We start from the raw sequence: 18,059 nt of genomic DNA, 5'->3' as shown, positions 1-18,059 counted from the left end.
ACTGTGTCAGGCTAGTTAGCTTATAATTTCTTCTGCCTCTGTCCCTTCTTAAAAAAAAAGTGAAGTAACATTTTAAATTTTCCAGTCCTCTGGAACCATTGCAGAACCTAATGATCGTTGAAAGATTATTACCAATGCCTCCACAATCTCTTCAGCTATCTCTTTCTGAAACATGGGGTGTATTTTTTCTGGCTCAGGTGACTTATCTACCTTTGGACCTTTCAGTTTTTCAAGTATCTTCTCCTTAGTAATAGAAGTGGCACTCACTTCTACCCCCTGACACACTAAAATTTTTGGCATACTGCTTGTGTCTTCCACTGAGAAGACCGGTGTAAAATACTTATAGTTCATCCGTCATTTCTACTTCCCTTTTACGGAATTGATAGTGTTGCATTTTCCTATACCTTGCTATGATTAGAGTATGATCAGGCAGCCCACTAAAAACAGTCCAATGAATACAAATGCTATTATGTGTTGATTATGTGGTCAATACCTAAGGACAAATAAGAGAAAAGTATCATAAATAATAGTACTTTTTGTTACTTCCCAGTCTTTTTGGCAGTTTCCCACCATTCCATCCCCCACCTGACTCCCATCTACCATTAACTCCTTACCCCCTCACCTTCTTTCCACTGGCTGTTTCCCCACTACTCCTGTCCAGATGAAGGGCCTTAGCCAAAAACATCACCATCCATGTTTTTGCCTGACCTACTAAGTTCAAATACATTTTATTATCAACTACTATGACTACTACGTTGACTTAGGCCTTGGGGCCGGCATCAGGCACAATGACGGACTCTCCACTCCCCCCTCTCCCTCATCAGTGTGTTCAATTCATCTATATTAGCTGCACCATTATCTTCAAAGTATGTATAAATTATACAACCTTGAGATTAGTCTGGTTACAAGCAGCCACAAAGCAAGAAACCTGAGAAAATCCAATTTTAAAAAAAGTTCCTCAGCAGCTCACATTTGGCTTTAGACCCCAGCACCTGCAGTCTCCTGTGTCTGCAGCTACTTTTTGTTGTCCAACTTTTGTAAATTGAAGGGGAATTATTAGGAACCAGTGAAGTCTTTTGGATGATGAGATGATAGTAATGTTAAAGTTATTATGATAAAATGCTTCATGAAATTATTACATTAAATCCCTCAAGCTCAAGTTTAATGTAATATCACGTTGATGAGTCTACACGCAGTCTCTTTGAAGTATCGTAAAGATTTACAGAATAATGGGAACTGGTTTAGCAAATTAAGAGAGATTGAGTTTACAAGCTCAGTATTCCTCAGAATTTGAACCAGAAAAGCTGAAGATCATTGAATATTTTAAATGGGCTGAACTGTGTAATGCTGGAAGGATGCTGCTTTTACATAGGATGCCCAAAACCAAGGTTTTAGGTCTGAGAAGGAGACTTTTTCCCCAACATAGAACACTATGAAATAATACAGACCTTTCGGCCCAAGATATTGTGCCAACTTTTTAACCTATTCCAAGATCAATCTACCCTTCCCTTGCACATAGCCCACCATTGTTCTTTCATTCATGCGCCTATCTAAGAGTCTTGAATGTCTCTATCACTTCTTGCAGCAGTTTGTTCTATGCATTTACCACTGTTTTTTTAAAAAATCACCACTTCTGACATCCCCCTACACTTTCCTGCAATCATCTTATAAGCATGTCCTCTCACATTAGCCATTGCCACTCTGGGGGAGAAAAGAAATGGCTATCCACTCTATCTGTGTCTCTTATCATATGTGCCTCTAGCAAGTCACCTTTCAAACTCCTTCACTCCAAAGAGAAAAGCCGTAGCTCACTCAAACTTTCCTCATAAGATATGTTCTCTAATCCAGGCAGCAACCTGATAGATCTCCTCTGCACCCTCTCTAAAGCTTCCACATCCTTCCTAGTCACTCAGCAGGATGTGAATCTTTGGACTTCTGCACTCCAGGATGGTGAGATGAGTTGTATTTACAAGATTGGTACTTTTTCAGATTATAAGGGAGTGGCAGAGAATGCTCTAATAGCCAAGTGTCTTGTTCTTATTTCTTCAGAGATATTTTATGACAATGAATTAGTAAACTTTTTAGGGAGACAGTTACAGTGATGTTGTTTGTATGATACTGGGACCAAAGGCATCCAAATCTCATGCCCTGAATTAATATGAATTAGCTTACGGAAGATCAGTGAGTTGAATTTACTCTGAGGCAGTTTAAATAGATGTATTTTAAAGGGGGTACAGGAATGAGGCATTCTGAAGTTAAAGGTACATGGGTCAAATCTGTGATCGGTGAGTCCTGGGGTCAAGGCTCGAAGGTCAAACCCATGAACAGCAAGTCCTGGGGTCAGGGTCCGAAAGTCAAACCCATGATTGGCAAGTCCTGGGATCATGGCTTGAAGGTTGAAGATACTGGGACAACTTGTCCAGAGGGCAGAGGGCCACTCTCTGAGAGCCTGGGGCCAAGGACTGTAGGCAGCCTTTCCTGGGGTTGGAAGCCAACCCTAGTGAGTAGGAGGGTAGGTAAAGGGCGACACTTGCAGGTTGCCCCAGCACATCCTTGGGTGAATTGGTTATTAACACAAACAACTCATTTCACTGTATGTTTCAATGTACATTTGATAAATAAACCTGAATCTGAAAAAGTCTTTAAACATGTCAAATATAATTGTGTTGCAAATATAGTGGTGCAGTGATTAAATTACCAAAATGGTAACTCAGTCTTGCACTAAAATCCAGAGACAAGATTTCAAATCCAACTTGGCCTCTGGAATTTAAATTCAGTTAATAAAGCCTAGAAGAGCCTTGGTAATGATGACCTCAAAACTATTGTATTTTCTTGCAAATCCCCAGAGATGTTTTGGATAACCTGTATATCTACATAGATATATTCTTCATGAAGAAAAGCACTATTTCTGAATGTGTTAATTTAATGTGAGTCATTTACATAAGCAGCAAGTTGCAATAGTTGAAAGGCAAAAGATTGCGGGTGCTGGAAATTCAAAATAAAACAGAATTATTCAGGCAGGTTAAATGTCATATGTGGTAGGAGAAAGAGTATCAATGTTTCAAGTCGATGAATGTGAAACATAACTAGGAAAGATTAGCATCAGTTTTAAGCTGTAGGGAAGAGCAAGAGTTGGAGAGAACAAAGAATGTCAGTGACAGTGTAGAAAGCAAAAATGGCTGATGGCACAAAAGGTTTTGGAAGCTGAGACTAGGTGAAGGCCACTGATCTGTAAAGAGAGAATGCAAATAGAAATTGAATGAGAACAGAGAAGGAAGAAAAACAATGCCAAAATGGTAGAATATGCACTACTGCAGTTGTCAGAAATTGAAAATAATTGAGGCTGCTTGAAATATCCAGCAGGTTAGGCGGTGTCCCTCGAGAGACAAAAAACTGAGTTAACACTAAAGGTTGATGGATTTTTCATCTGAACTATCCCAACCTTTCCTGCTTATCAGAACTGCACAATACTAATGAAAGATAACCCAAATTTGTTCTCTCTCAACACTTGCTAGCTGAGTTGCTGGGTATTTGTGCTTCTGTTTTTTTTTAATAGTTGTAGGATTATAGTCCCAAATTGCATTTTGGGCCATTGTTTATCTTTTGCGATATCTGAAATTTAGTGAGTACATTTTTAGTGAAGGTAGCTTTCTGATGTAGTATATTGTTCTGTTTAATAAAAGTCAATTTTCTAAGTATATTTATCTTCAAAACAGCTTTTGCCTAACATGATCTTCCCTTGTGATTATGCACAGGCCATGGAGTTACAGATAAAAAAGCAATTCCAAGACACGTGTAAAGTCCAAACAAAGCAGTACAAAGCACTGAGGAACCACCAGCTGGAGGTAACTCCAAAAAGTGACCACAAAATGGTCCTAAAAGCACTTAAGGAGGAACAGACACGGAAACTGGCAATCCTAGCAGAACAGTATGAGCAAAGTATCAATGAGATGATGGCCTCGCAGGCGGTATGTGTTCCATTTTTGATATTGCTTCAGTAGAATTACATCACATTAAATATAATTTATTACAAGTGCTTTAAGAGTCAATATCTGATCTTTATCCTTAATCCAGTGGCTTTTTAGTGAAGTTGCTTGTGCAATTATATAAAGGTTCAAAGCTTAATTTTATTATTAAAGTATGTATGCAGAACACAACTCTGAGATTTGTCTTCTCCAGATAGCCATAAAATACAGAAAAACTATGGAAGTTGTTGAGGGCCCCTCCACACAAAAAAGAAAAAGAGACAAAACTTGCAAACCCCAAACTCCCCCCACCCCTAAATCTCTCCCTCTCTCACACAAAAACTAGCAGATAGCCTACCCAGACAAAGCAGCTAAAACATCAAACCCCTAACCTCAAAGTTCCTCCCACGCAAAAGAAGCGACAATAACATCAAACACCCAACTCCAAAAAAATTAACCTATCACCCACCTGCCAGTTGGCAACAAGAAAGAAGACACAGAAGAATTGAAGGAGACAAATATAAACTACTGTCCATGTTGAAATTACGTCTCGGAAGTTTGAAAACATCCTCTGTCAGCATCGAGGAGAGCAATGGCTCAAACTCAGTCCCTCCGTGGAAACTTTATCTGCCAAGAAGTGTCCTCCTGACATCTAGCCTGACACGGCCTTTTGATCCCCCTGGCCCAATCTGTTAAGAGTGTCCACCGGCTGGCCTCCACATTCACCTCGATGTTTCAATCTTCCTCAACGCTTCAATCAGCAAGAAATGGAGTCAATCATGGCCCTGCACTCCGTCTCTTGTCTCCTATCCAGGACAGCTCATGCTCATGGTCCTCACCTGGAACTTACTCGGGGACAGCAGAGCACTTGATCACTCGATTGAACTACAAACTGTAGATCATAGGCTCTAACAGTTTCTGAAACACAGTTAAGATTTAAAAAAAAGAGTAAGTAAAAGGCATAGAAAAGTTGAAATAATTGACTACCTGGAAGATGTTGCCTGAGGAATCATTGTTCACTGGCACCATCCTGACCAAGAATAAAGAGCTTTAAAAGACATGATGATGAACACTTAAAATTTTGTTATCCAGTGTTTGCCTTTGCAAAGTGATAACAGAAAATTACTGACTACATGCTAATTTGTGCAATTAATTTACCCATTTTGATACTTTGGCCACCATTTTTTAATAAACATAGAAAAATATAAATTTAATGTGTCTTTAAATTATTTTAGTGATGAATTGATGAAATCTACTTAAAATAGAAATTGTAATTTAAAGTGGATAAATCACCTGGCCTAGGTGGAATACATTCTTGCGTACTAATGGAAGTTACAGTGACAATAGTAGACCTATTGAGCATAATCTTTCAAACATCTGTAGATAAGGAGCAATGCTTTTGGACGAAGAAGTACAGATGGTACTCCCTTGCCCAAGGAGGTTGTATTGCCAAACCCAGCAAATGTAGGCTGTATTCCGATGATGTTGCATTTGTGATAATGAACCAATCAGCATTGAAGCCCATTGAATAAAGGAGGCAGTGCAGCATGGATAGAAAATTTTTCGGTAACAGGAAACACGACAGAACGAAAGGGTTACTTTGCATTTCAGAAGGTAGTATGCAGTGGTATTCTTTGGGGGGGGGGGGGGGTGGGAGGTACTTTGTTATATGTGCAGTCCCCAAGTTATGAACGTCTGAATTACGAACAACTCATACTTACAAACCGAGGAAGGAGGATGTCATCTGCCATTTTAAGTCAGATCATGATGCCGTCCACCATTTTAAGTCGTTGCCGTTGACACTGTGTTGAGTGTGCAACTTTGTATTTGGCTTAAGTTTTTCTTAGCAAGATTCACCGTGACCCTACCCCCCTCCCCTTTCCGGTTGGCTGGTGGTACAGTGAGATCAGTGCCGGACTTGAGAACGGAGGCTCCTGAGTTTGATCCAGTGACAGACCGCTCCCGAGCGCACTCTCCATCTGTGCCGGGTTGATGTCGAGCTCGCAACTCGACCTCGTAAATAACAACACTGCCACCTTCAGTTTAAATTCCCAAGTGGAATATTGTGGAGGATCAAATGCTCAAACCTAGCACAGCTCCCACTTGTCCCATTTAACCTTTCTCAGTGAGGTGTAATTTAGGACCCGGGGAATTCAGTGCAGTGGTCCTTAGGACCCAGTGGAGCTCAGGACCCGCCGCCCACAGTGTTTCTGTTCTGTTGACGGGAAGCAATCACGATTGAAAATAAAGTGGAAATACTAAAGCAATTGGAAAGAAGTGAAACGTCATCGGTCATTGGAAAAGCGTTAGGCTACAGTCGGTCAATGATCAGAACAATTTCAAAGGATAAAGTGAGAATAATGGAGCATGTGAAAGGCCCTGCCCCGATGAAAGCTACAATTATTACTAAGCAATGTAGTGGTTTAATTATTGGAATACATACGTTTCTTAAGTGTTTTATATGTATAGAAAGGTAAAATATATACTGTACTATATACTAAGACAAACCTTTGACTAACTGACGCTAAATAATACCGGATGTACTTGTTCCGACTTGCGTACAAATCCGACTTAAAGACAGATTCGGGAACGGAACTCATTCGTAACCCGGGAACTACCTGTATCAGTAACTTGGATTTGATTTAACAAAGCACGGTAGTGCAATAAACAACATAGTAGTAGATTTCAAGTAAATGCACAAGTTAAAGGAGAGATGAAATTTGCAACAGTGAAGTGCAGTATGTTACAATTTAATAGGAAGAACAAGAAAAGGTAAGAGGCTACATGAGGTAGTTCTCAAAAAGGCTGAAAAAACGTGCATCTGCAGTTGCAGGAAAAAGTTTGCGAACCCTTTGTAATTAACTAGCGTTCTGCATGAATTACTCAAAGTTACTCAATTACTCATCTAAGTTGCAATAATAGGCAAAAACAATCTATCTAAACTAATAACACACAAAAAATTGTACTTTCATGTCTTTATTGAACATATTGGTTAGTCATTCACAGTCCAGGCTGGAAAAAGTATGTGAGCCCTTGTATTTAATAACTGGTAGAACCTCTTGGGGCAGCAATAACTCCACCATACGTTTTCTGTAGCTGCAGATCAGACTTGTACGATGGTGAAGAGGAATCTTGGACATATAGAAGTGTTTCAGTTCAGCAATATTTCTGGGATACCTTGTATGAACAGCCCTTTTCAGGTCATGCCACAGCATCTCAATTGGGTTAAGGTCTGGACTCTTGACTAGTCTGTTGTGGATTTACTCTTGTGTTTTGGATCATTGTCTTGTTGCATCATCAAACTTCTTTTAAGCTTTAGATGACAAACCACTATCCTGACATTTTCCTGTAAAATTTTGAATTCATTGTTCCCTCAACAATTATAAGTTGGTCAGCGTCTGAGGCAGCATAGGAGCCCTAAACCATGATGCTCCTTCCCACAGTTATCCCACAGTTGGGATAAGGTTTTGGTGTTGGTGTGCAGTGCCTTCATTCCTCCAAGCATAGTGGTATGCATTTCTGCCAAAAAACGTCAACTTTTGTCTCACCTGCCCACAGAACATTATCTCAGGAGTGTTGTGGAACATCCAGGTGGACTTTGAGATATGCAGCAATGTTTTTTTTGGTAGAGCAGTTGTTTCCTCTAGTGTCCTTCCATGAACACATTTCTTGTTCATTGTTTTTTTCATAGTGGAGACATGAAGAGACTTTAACAAGTTCTAGAGATTTCTGCAGGTCTTTTGCTGTTACTCTTGGATTCTTTCTCACCTCCTTCAGCATTGCCCATTGTGCTCTTGGTGTGATCTTAGCAGTACACCCACTCCTAGGGAGAGTAGCAACAGTACTGAACTTCCTCCATTTGCAAACAATTTCTCTTACTGTGCAGTGATGAACACTCAGGTCTTGTATGCTTTTGTAGCCTTTTCTAGCTTCATGCATATCTACAGTTCTTCTAAGGCCCTCAAAATTGTTTTGATTGAGGCATGGTGCACATAGATCTTTCTTGAGAAAAGCAGGCTGTCAGTAACCTGACTTTGTGTGCCTTTTTTATAGGGCAGGGCACCTCTACAACCCACACCTTAAATCTCATCACATTGATTAGAACACCAGACTCCAAATACCTTTTGTAGAGGGCATTACCCCAGAGGCTCACATACTTTTTTTGAACTGAGACTATTTAAATGGTGTACTCAGTATTGACGAGAAGTCCAATTGTTTGTGTGTTTTTAATTTAAGTAGATTGTGTTTGGTGGCTTAGATGAAGATCAGACCACATTTTCTGAGTAAATAATGCGGAAAACCAGGTTCGCAAACTTTTTACAGCAGTATCTGCTTAAATTGTTGGCTGGGCATTTGTGGTGCTGAGAGTCATAAATGGAGCCATAAAAAGGTCAGAACAAGGAAATCAATGTGAAACTTTGAGAAACTGATGTGGAGTATTTTGTTTGATTTTAGGCATCACACCTTAGGAAAGATGAATGCTCCAGAGAAGGTAGAGGAAAGATTTGCTGAATATTTGCAGTAATAAGGGACTTTTGCAACATGAACAAACTACATAGATGGAAATGATTGAAATTAGATCTGGTAGAGGAATTTAAACTCATGAAGTGATACAGACAGTAGAGAGAGTTTCCTTTAAAGGAACTCGAATATAAAATGAAGGTGATTAGAAAAAGGGGGCTTGGGGAAACAAACTACAAAGCGGGTGGTTGGAATTTAGAATGTACTGACAGGAGAAAGAGACGAGATAGATTCAGATGTGCAATTAAAAGAGAATTGGCCAAATACCTGAATGGAAAAGGAATGCAGGGAGAGGACAGATCTAGGAGCAGCTAGATGACTCTTGTGTGCCGTCATAGACTATTAAGTTAAATATCTGTACTCTTGTGTTATAATTTCTGTGATCCTCCGAAATCAGAGCGTCTACCCCAATACGGTATTATTATTTATGTACCTCAGCAATAATTCAGTACAGATTAATGAGCTTCTTAGTTTATGTTACTTCAATAGTCAAAAGTCTGCCTTTGATAATGGCTTCTGGATTTGCCCCAATCTCCCTAGAGATCTAATCTACTAATGAGGTTGAAACCAAATGTATCTTATTCTAGAAATTTATGGAGGATTGCAGTAATACTGACTTATTTTTGTTTTAAATAGTTACGACTAGATGAGGCTCAGGAAGCAGAGTGCCAAGCCCTGAAACATCAGCTTCAGCAGGAAATGGAGCTTCTCAATGCCTACCAGAGTAAAATTAAAATGCAAACTGAAGCACAGCATGAGCGAGAGCTTCAGAAACTGGAGCAATTGGTTTCATTGCGCAGAGCACGTCTTGAACAAAAGGTCAGTTTAAATCAAAATTATAGTAGAAATTTAACAAATACTTTATTAATCAATATAGACTAATTTATCTTTATGGAATATTATAATTTTAAAACATTTTTTGTGCATTAAACAGCACTGCAAGATTGATTAGATTCTCGATAAGCAGAAGCTTGCCATGGCTTCAGAGAGTTAGGCTCTATGATTCTGTATGAAACCATGTCATTATTCCCTAGACTATTATGTTAATAATGACAACTTGGGTTATGTACTTAATAGCTTCATGGAGCTTAAAAAAAAATTATATTTGGATTCTGAAAAATTTACCACTGAGCATCTATGTTAAGGAAAATGTGGAACATTGAAGGGAAAGAGGAAGAAGAGCTACACTGTGGTGGTAGGGGAACAAACAGGAGGCTCTGTGGGCAAGAACGAGATTCCCGGATGGTATGTTGCCTCCCGGGTGCAGGGTCTAGGATATCTTGGATCGAGTCCTCAGCATTCTTAAATGGGAGGGTGAACAGCCAGAAACCGTGGTCCAGTGATAAGTGTTAGACAACTGACAAGGTTCTGCATAGGGACTTGGGTGCTAAGTCAAAGGGCAGGACCTCCAGGGCTGTGATCTCAGGATTGCTACCCGTGCCGCGTGCTAGTCAGGCTAGAACTAGGAAGATTATACAGTTTAATATGTGGCCTAGGAGCTGGTGTAGGAGGGAGGGCATAAGAATTTTGGATCATTGGGCTCTCTTCCAGGGAAGCTGGGACATGTACAGAAGGGATGGTTTGCACCTGAACTGGAAGGGACTAATATCCTAGCGGGAAGGTTTGTTAATGCTGCATGGTGGGGTTTAAACTAGAGTTGCAGGGGGATGGGAACCAGAGTGCCAGAACAGTTAGTGGAGAGGTTGTGGAGGCAGATGTTGATAAGACCTCAGACAAAGTCAGGAATCGAAAAGGATGAGTACAGGACTGAAGGTGTTATATGGATAAGGTAGATGAGCTTGCAGGGCAGTTGCAGATTGGCACGTATGGTATTGTAGGCATCATGGAATTGTGGCTGAAAGATTATAGCTGGGAGCTTTATGTCCAAGGAAACACATTGTATTGACAGGATAGGTAGAAGGGGTGGCTCTGTTGCTTTAAAAAAATAGAAATGAAATCATTAGAAACAGGTGATTATAGAGTTGAAAGGTGTTGAATCATTGTGGATAGAGCTAAGGAACTGCAAGGGTAAAAAGACCCTGATCTGAGTTGTATACAGACCCCAAAACAGTAGTAAAGATGTGGTCTACAAATTACACCAGTAGAAAGAAAATGCATGTCAAAAGGACAATGTTACAATGGTCATGGGGGCTTCAATATGCAGGTAGATTGTGAAAATCATGTGGTGTTGGAGTACAGGAGGGAGAATTTCTAGAGTGCCTATGGGATGGCTTTTTAGAGCAGTTCGTGGATGAGCCCACCAGAGAATCAGCTATTCTGGATTGGGTGTCGTGCAATGAACTGGAATAGAGATCTTAAGATAAAAAAAAAGCCTTGGGGGAAAGTGGTCATAATATGGTCAAATTCACCCTGAAATTTGAGAAGGAGAAACGAAAGTCAGATATGTCAGTATTAAAGTGGAGTAAGAAGAGTAACAGAGCCATGAGAGAGGAGTTGGCCAGAAGTGATTGGAAAAGAACACTGACAGGGATGATGGCAGAGCAACAATGGCTGGAGTTTCTGGATGCTGTTTTGAAGGCAGGGGATATATACATCCCAAAGAGGAATAAGTATTCTAAACACAAGATGACGTAACCATGGCCGACAGAAGGTTAAAGCCAACATAAAAGCCAAATACAATAGAGCAAAAGTTCATGGGAAGTTAGAAGATTGGGAAATGTTTAAAAGCCAACAGAAAGCAACTTGAAAAGTTATTAAGAAGGTAAAAATGAAATACGAAAATAAGCTAGCCAATAATATTAAAACAGCATACCAGAAGTTTTTTTCGATACATGGTCTAAAAGAGAGATGAGAGTGGATATTGCACCATTGGAAAACAATGCTGGAGAAGAAGTAATGGGGGACAAGGAAATGGCAGATGATGGCATCAGTCTTCACTGTGAAAAACGCTGGCAGTATGGTGGACGTTCCCAGTGTCAGGAGTCACAAATTGTGTGAGGTTACCATAACTGGACAGAAGCTTCTTGGGAAACTGAAAGGTCTGAAGGTAGACCAGTCACCTGGACCTGATGGTGTATATCCCAGGGTTCTGAAAGAGGTAGCTGAAGAGATTGTGGAGGCATTAGTATTGATCTTCCAAGAATCACTAGATTCTGGAATGGTTCCAGAGGAATGTAAAATTGCAGATGTCACTCCACTCGTGAAGAGGGGAGAAAGGGAGAAGAAAAGAATCTTTAGCCCAGTTAGTCTAATCTCAGTATTGGAGTCAATTATTAAGGATGAGGTCTCAGGGGACTGTATTTGGAGGCACTTGATTAAAAAAAAAGGCTGTGGTGAGCATGGTTTCCTCAAGGGAAAATCTTGCCTGACAAATCTGTTGGAATTCTTTGAAGAAATAACAAACAGGATAGACAAAGGAGATTTGGTTGACATTGTGCACTTCGATTTTTAGAAGGCTTTTGACAAGGTGCCACACATGAGGCTGCTTAACAAGCTACGAGTCCATGGTATTACAGAGAAGATTCTAGCTTGGATAAAGCAGTGGCTGATTCGCAAGGGGCAGAGAGTAGGAATGAAGGGAGCCTCTTCAGGCTGGCTACTGGTGAATTGTGTATTCCACGGGGGTCTGTGTTGAGACCAATTCTTTTTACATTATATGTCAGTGATTTGGATGATAGAATTGATGACTTCGTTGCAGAGTTTGCAGATGATACGAAAGTAGGTGGAGGAGCAGGTAGTTTTGAGGAAGTAGAGAGGCTACAGAAGGAATTAGACATATTGGGAGAAAGAACAAAGAAGTGGTAGATGGAATACAGAGTCGGCAAGTGCATGGTCATGCATTTTAGTGAAAGAAATGAAGGGGTTGACTATTTTCTAAGCTGAGGTGCAAAGGTACTTGGGAGTCTTTGTGCAGGATTTCCTAAAGGTTACTTTTCAAGTTGAGTCTGTGGTGAGGAAGGCAAATGCAATGTTAGCATTCATTTCAAGTAGACTAGAATATAAAAATAAGGTTATAATGTTGAAACTTTATAAAGCACTGCTGAGATCTCACTTGGAGTATTGTGAGCAGATCTGGGGCCCTTAGAAAGGATGTGATGAAACTGGAGAGGGTTTAAAGGAGATTCACAAAAATAATTCCAGCATTGAATGGCTTGTCATATAAAGAGCTTTTGATGGCTCTGGACATGTATTCACTGGAATTCAAAAGAGTGAGAGATGGCTTCATTGAAACCTATTGAATAGTGAAAGGCCTTAATAGAGTGGATTTGGAGAGCTATTTCCTGTGGTGAGAGAGTCTAAGACCAGAGGTCATGGCCTTAGAATTGAGGGCGTCCTTTTAGGATAGAGAGGAGGAGGAATTTCTTTTATAGAGGGTGGTGAATCTGGAATTCTTTGCCTCAGGCAGCTGTTGAGGTCAAGTCTTTATGTATATTTAAAGCAGAGGTTGATAGGTTGGTCAGGGTGGGCATTAAAGGATACGGAGAGAAGGCAGGAGATTGGGGCAGAGAGGAAAATTGGATCAGCCATGATGGAATGGTGGAGCAGAGGCGATGGGCCAAATGGCCTAATTCTGCTCCTATATCTTATGGTCTTATGATAACTATATACTTGGTTATTTCAAGATTGAAGAGGAACTTGCTGCACTTCAGAAAGAACGGACTGAGAGAATACGAAATTTATTGGAAAAACGAGAGCGTGAACTTGAAAGCTTTGATATGGAAACCCTCAGACTTGGGTTTGGAAATCTTGTTACGCCGGACTATCCGAAGGAAGACTATAGATGAGAAACTATGCCATAAATCTTGCCCAGGTATCTTAATCGTGGGCTCACTTAGTGAGGGCAGACATCACCTCTGGACTAGTGCCTGTACAGTCCTTAAATTTCCTTGTAATCAGGGCCCCATTGTTAATGTTGAAAAGAACACTGACCATTTGTTGGTCACCTTTTAAAATGACACAGTATTGATATATGTGCAATCATACTTTTTGTGAAATTGGAAAGCAGGATGTACATTGCTTATCATGCATTACAAATAATTTGTAAATCTGTGCAGAAAGACAAATGTTATTATCTGCAGCCTTATCTTACTCGCTGCTAGCTTTCTTTTGGTATTTATTCATCAGGAAATTTTATTAAGATTGAATAATTTGATACAAAAATTTGATGTACATGTTGATCATACAAAGTGCTTCTGGGAAATATATAAGAGTTTTAAAACATGCTGGCAAGGGTATCCTGACCCAGTGTTATATATATAAATATATAAATAAATCATTTTCTGCTGTGGCAGAGGATGTTCATACTGTATGTGAATCCTGGGACCCAAGTAGCACAATAGGGCCAAGGCACTATCACACATATTGTATAGATGGAAATCAAGAGAGCTTTTACTTATTTTCATAAAGTATTTTAATGTTCCTCAAATTAATTTTTAAATATTTTTTTGTTTAGAGTATGGAGGCAAATCTGGTTTTCAGTGGGATCTTTTAATGGAATTTTCCATCTAAATCATAAATACCAAATCATAAATGTTGCTTAGTCATACTACAAGCTGTGTATTTTCTTACAGACAAACGAGTAAGATGCTTTACTATTGCATGCACCCCATTTTTTTCAGGTAAAATAGCATGACTGTCAAGGCAAAGGCTTTTAATCATATTTGTAAATAAAAGTGCTCATCACAATTTGTTGTGTTTTTTTAGCCAGTTGTACTAAAATCTGCAATCCTTTTCTTTTCAGCTTCAAGTGTTGTGGAAATGTTGAATGGGAACCCTTTATTAAGTAATTCTATTATCAAAATACTTGAAATGTTTGAATTTTAATTAAGCACATCATTGTTACTCAGATTTGGCATAGTTTTGCAGTGCTGTGTCTTGAAGATTGTGTGGCCCTTCATATGACTTAGCCCAATGGGATTAAGGGGAGAGAAGCTTTCATTTTTGTATTATTGATGCAACACGCACCCATGTTGATGTCACTGATGTTGTCTGGTCCTACGGGGGAAAGTGATTGTTTTCTGGATCCACAGCTGGTTAAGAGCTTGGTACATATGATTAATTCTGGGTCCCCTGTCCTACTTTGTGCATCGTGGCTAAATTTAAGTGGTTTAAATTGGAAAAACATTTTAAATGGCCTTTCCTGAAATAAATGTGCAATTTCTGCAGCTTTAATTGGTCTAATCAGTCTCAATCTGGTTTCTATTGGAGCTGAGAATTTTTTAAAACTTGCAAGTTGATCTTAAGCTTGTGTGTGTGACATTAATGAAATTTTGAAGTATTTTGGACTGTGAACTTGTGCAAACCAAGTTTGAGGTCATTTCATCTATTGAGAGTGAAAATATTACTTCCCAACTATTCCCACCATCACTTCCAGCCAACTGAACTATATTGTTTCTTCCACCACCTTCAAAGATATAACAATTGTAACAGTCAAAATATTCACATTTAACTGGAGCTTATCTATAATTAATTTCTGATTAACTGCAAATAATCATTGTAGTGTATCATGTCAGATTTTTATTTGGTTCTTTCCAAGAGAACTAATCACAATCATTTACATGTTACACAAAACATTGAAGTAAATATTATTATTGAAACAAGCCATACACATAAATTCCTCCATGTCAGCTTTTACAGGCTATCAGATGCTCTTTAATTCTTTTCCTTTAAATTGACCAGCAGTGACCTTTCTCTCTCAATTTCATCTCCAGCCTCCCAATAAAGCCTTCAATATCATCCTCTTCAGCCATTCCCTCTGGTTCCACATTCCTAACACACTGGGGAAAGAAGCTTCTATTGAATTCTGTATTGGAACTGTTGCTGAATATTTCTTATTGATGGCCTCCAATTGTGTTTAACCCCACAAATAGAGATACTGTGTTAACATCTTTCATCATTTTAATGACCCCTATTTAACCTTAAGAGTTCATTCCTTCCTCATGTGTATACCTCCCTGCTTCTGTTATGGTTATAAATAATTTCTGCACCCTCTGCATTATCCATATATATTACTTTTTATATGGTGACCAGAACTTTTTTGGCATCGTTAGCAAGGTCAGCATTTATTGTCCATCCTCTATTGCCCTCAAAATAGAAGTGTCCTCATGCACTGTTCTAATGAACTATTGGCAGCAAGTAGGGAAACAAACCCAGTGAAAAAGGAGCAGTGATTATTATAATTTCAAGGCAGGACCATTGACTCAAGTCGCCATTTGGCCCGCTTTGTCCATGCCAGCCATAAGCATTAAATGCTTCCTACAAATTATGAGAATACTTGCCTGCAGCCCCAACCCCTAAAAGCATTAAAGATTCTTGCCATCTCTGAATAAAACAATGATTCTGTTCTCCGTTGCCACCTTAAACCTAAGTCTATTGATTGTAAATGCCTCAGCTAAGGGGAAAACTTTCTCCTGATTTACCTATTAATATCCATCCTAATGTAGTAAACTTGGAAAGGAATCGGAAGGCTTGGCGTTTCCATGAATCATCTGCCATTATCCACCTTGGTGGTAAAAATCAGCAAGCTTTTTTACTGTATTTTATTTTGAAATACAGTATATTAGCAGCCCAGTGAGTCTGTGCTGCTCAATTACACCCAATTATCACTGACGTATGTCATGAATTTTGTTGTTTGTGGCAGCAGAAAGACATGAAATAATTACTGAAAGTTACAATATATGAAAAAATGAATTTTTGGTAGCAAATTGCAGCAAGCTCCAGTCCTTGTTTGTGCAACTTTAGCCATGACCAATCTCTCAAAGTAGGTTTAGTCCATGTTTATGCCACTGTCTTGGCAACTGTAGTGCGCTTTGTGAATTGTGTTCCCAGTATCCTTGTTACAACAGTGATGAAGGGAGTGTCAGGTAAGTGAAAATTATTCTATTGCAGATAGTGAATAATCTTTGATGTGTCAAGCAGTGAGTGACTTACCCTGAAGTAGACAGTCTTCAACCTACTCATGGAGCCAGCATATTTTTGTTGCGCCTCAGTCAATAGCAACCCTTCAGACTGTTGATGGTGGGGATTTGACAGTGCTAATACCACTGAATATTGAGGATGGTTGATTCGACTTTCTTCATTGGCCAATGCTAATGTGACACTAATGTTGCCACTTACCAGCCCATTCTTGCATGTTTTTAACCCTTACTAAATGGAGATGTGGACTTCTTCAGTTGCTGAGGAGTTGCAGAAGGAATTGAACTTTGGTCACCTTATTGATAAAGATTGATCTTTATTGATAAAGATTTTGAAACTGGTTGGGTCCTGAAACTATCCTGGAGAGCTCTTAAGACATGCTGGGTATGGCATGATTCATCTCCCAACATACAGAACCAGCTCTTGATATGACTCCTGCTGTTGTGGTAGATACTTGTTGACTTTAGATTTAACAGCACCCCTTTTTTTGTAAATGCTGTAAGATAGAGGGACAACCCTTTCTGCTTTAAGAATAAGGGACTACCTTTTTTTGCCAGGGTGGAAATGGCTAAGACAAGAAGGCATAATTTTAAGTTGATTGGAGGAAAGTACAGAGATTTTTTTGCTCAGAGTCACAGAACACACTGCCGGGGGTGGGGGTAGAGGCAGATACATCAGGAACATTTAAGAGACTCTTAGATAGGCACAGAGATTCTAAAAAATGGAAGGCTATGCAGGAGGGAACGTTTAGATTGATTTTGGAGTAGGTTAAAAGATTGGCACAACATTGTGGGTCAAAAGGTCTCTTTACTTGCTGATTAGACTAGCAACAATGAAGGTCTGCTGATACATTTCTGAGTTAGGATAGCAGTGTGATTTCAAAGGTTCATTTATTATCGAAATATGTTTGTAGTATATGACTGGGAATTTTCTTCTCTAGATGGCCATGGAACCAAGAAAAGCCATGGAAGTCAGTTCAGAGAAACAGGAATCTCACCCCCCTCCCCCCGTATACACCTCTCCCCTGCACAAAATACCACAAGATTTGGAAGGAAGCCTGCAAATTGGTGACGTTGCTATATGCCTTGTTTTCCTCTGTGTTAAAAGATTGGGAGGAGCTGTTGAAAGTACCTTAAGAAAGCATTTTGTAGATGCTGCCTACTGCAGCCAAGCAGGCTCTTGAGAGTTGTTGGAAATTGAATGATTCTAGGAAGGTGGAAAGTATTCCCTTTTACTCCTGACTTGTGTCTTGTAGTTGACGGAAAGGTTGGGTTTTGGAGGTGAGTTGCAAGGTGCTCAACTTCTGACCTGTTTCCCTGCAGTAAAAGTACTTGTGGTTGATCCAGTTGAGTTTCTAGTCACTAGTAACACATAAGATACTGAGTACAGGAGACTCAATTATTGTGATGTTATTTAAAAATTGTGGGTAATTGGTACAGACTGTTGTTGATGAACTTCGTGGTGTGAATATTTCTTGCCCATACCTGAATGTTAGTCTAGATCTTGCTGCATTTGCTGAGAAATTATGTAATCTTCAGTGAAGCCCTTGCATCCATTGATATTTCATCCACTATGCTGCTGATTTAAATAGACTAGGCAATTGTTTTAATACAAGTGCAGATAATGGAAAAATGAAATTATACAAAAAAAATGCCAGAAACTCAGCTGCTCAGGCAGCATCTAAGGAAAGCGAAAGTT

At 39.5% G+C, this 18,059-nt stretch overlaps 1 protein-coding gene across 1 annotated transcript in view; it reads left to right on the top strand.

Annotated features, from left to right (window-relative positions):
• The window catches only part of taok3a (TAO kinase 3a), a 112,235-nt gene extending 98,103 nt beyond the window's left edge, over window positions 1-14,132 (top strand). The window contains exons 19-21 of the mRNA XM_059988308.1: window positions 3,756-3,968; window positions 9,123-9,305; window positions 13,070-14,132. Of these exons, the coding sequence (XP_059844291.1) occupies window positions 3,756-3,968; window positions 9,123-9,305; window positions 13,070-13,231 (558 nt within the window). The 3' untranslated portion in view covers window positions 13,232-14,132. The remainder of the gene's footprint in view (window positions 1-3,755; window positions 3,969-9,122; window positions 9,306-13,069) is intronic.
• The last annotated feature ends 3,927 nt before the right edge of the window (window positions 14,133-18,059 follow it).

This window comes from Hypanus sabinus, chromosome 13 (assembly GCF_030144855.1).
Source record: "Hypanus sabinus isolate sHypSab1 chromosome 13, sHypSab1.hap1, whole genome shotgun sequence".
NCBI lineage: Eukaryota > Metazoa > Chordata > Chondrichthyes > Myliobatiformes > Dasyatidae > Hypanus > Hypanus sabinus.
Note: the sequence above shows the minus strand (reverse complement) of the source record. Positions and strands in the feature narration are given on the sequence as shown.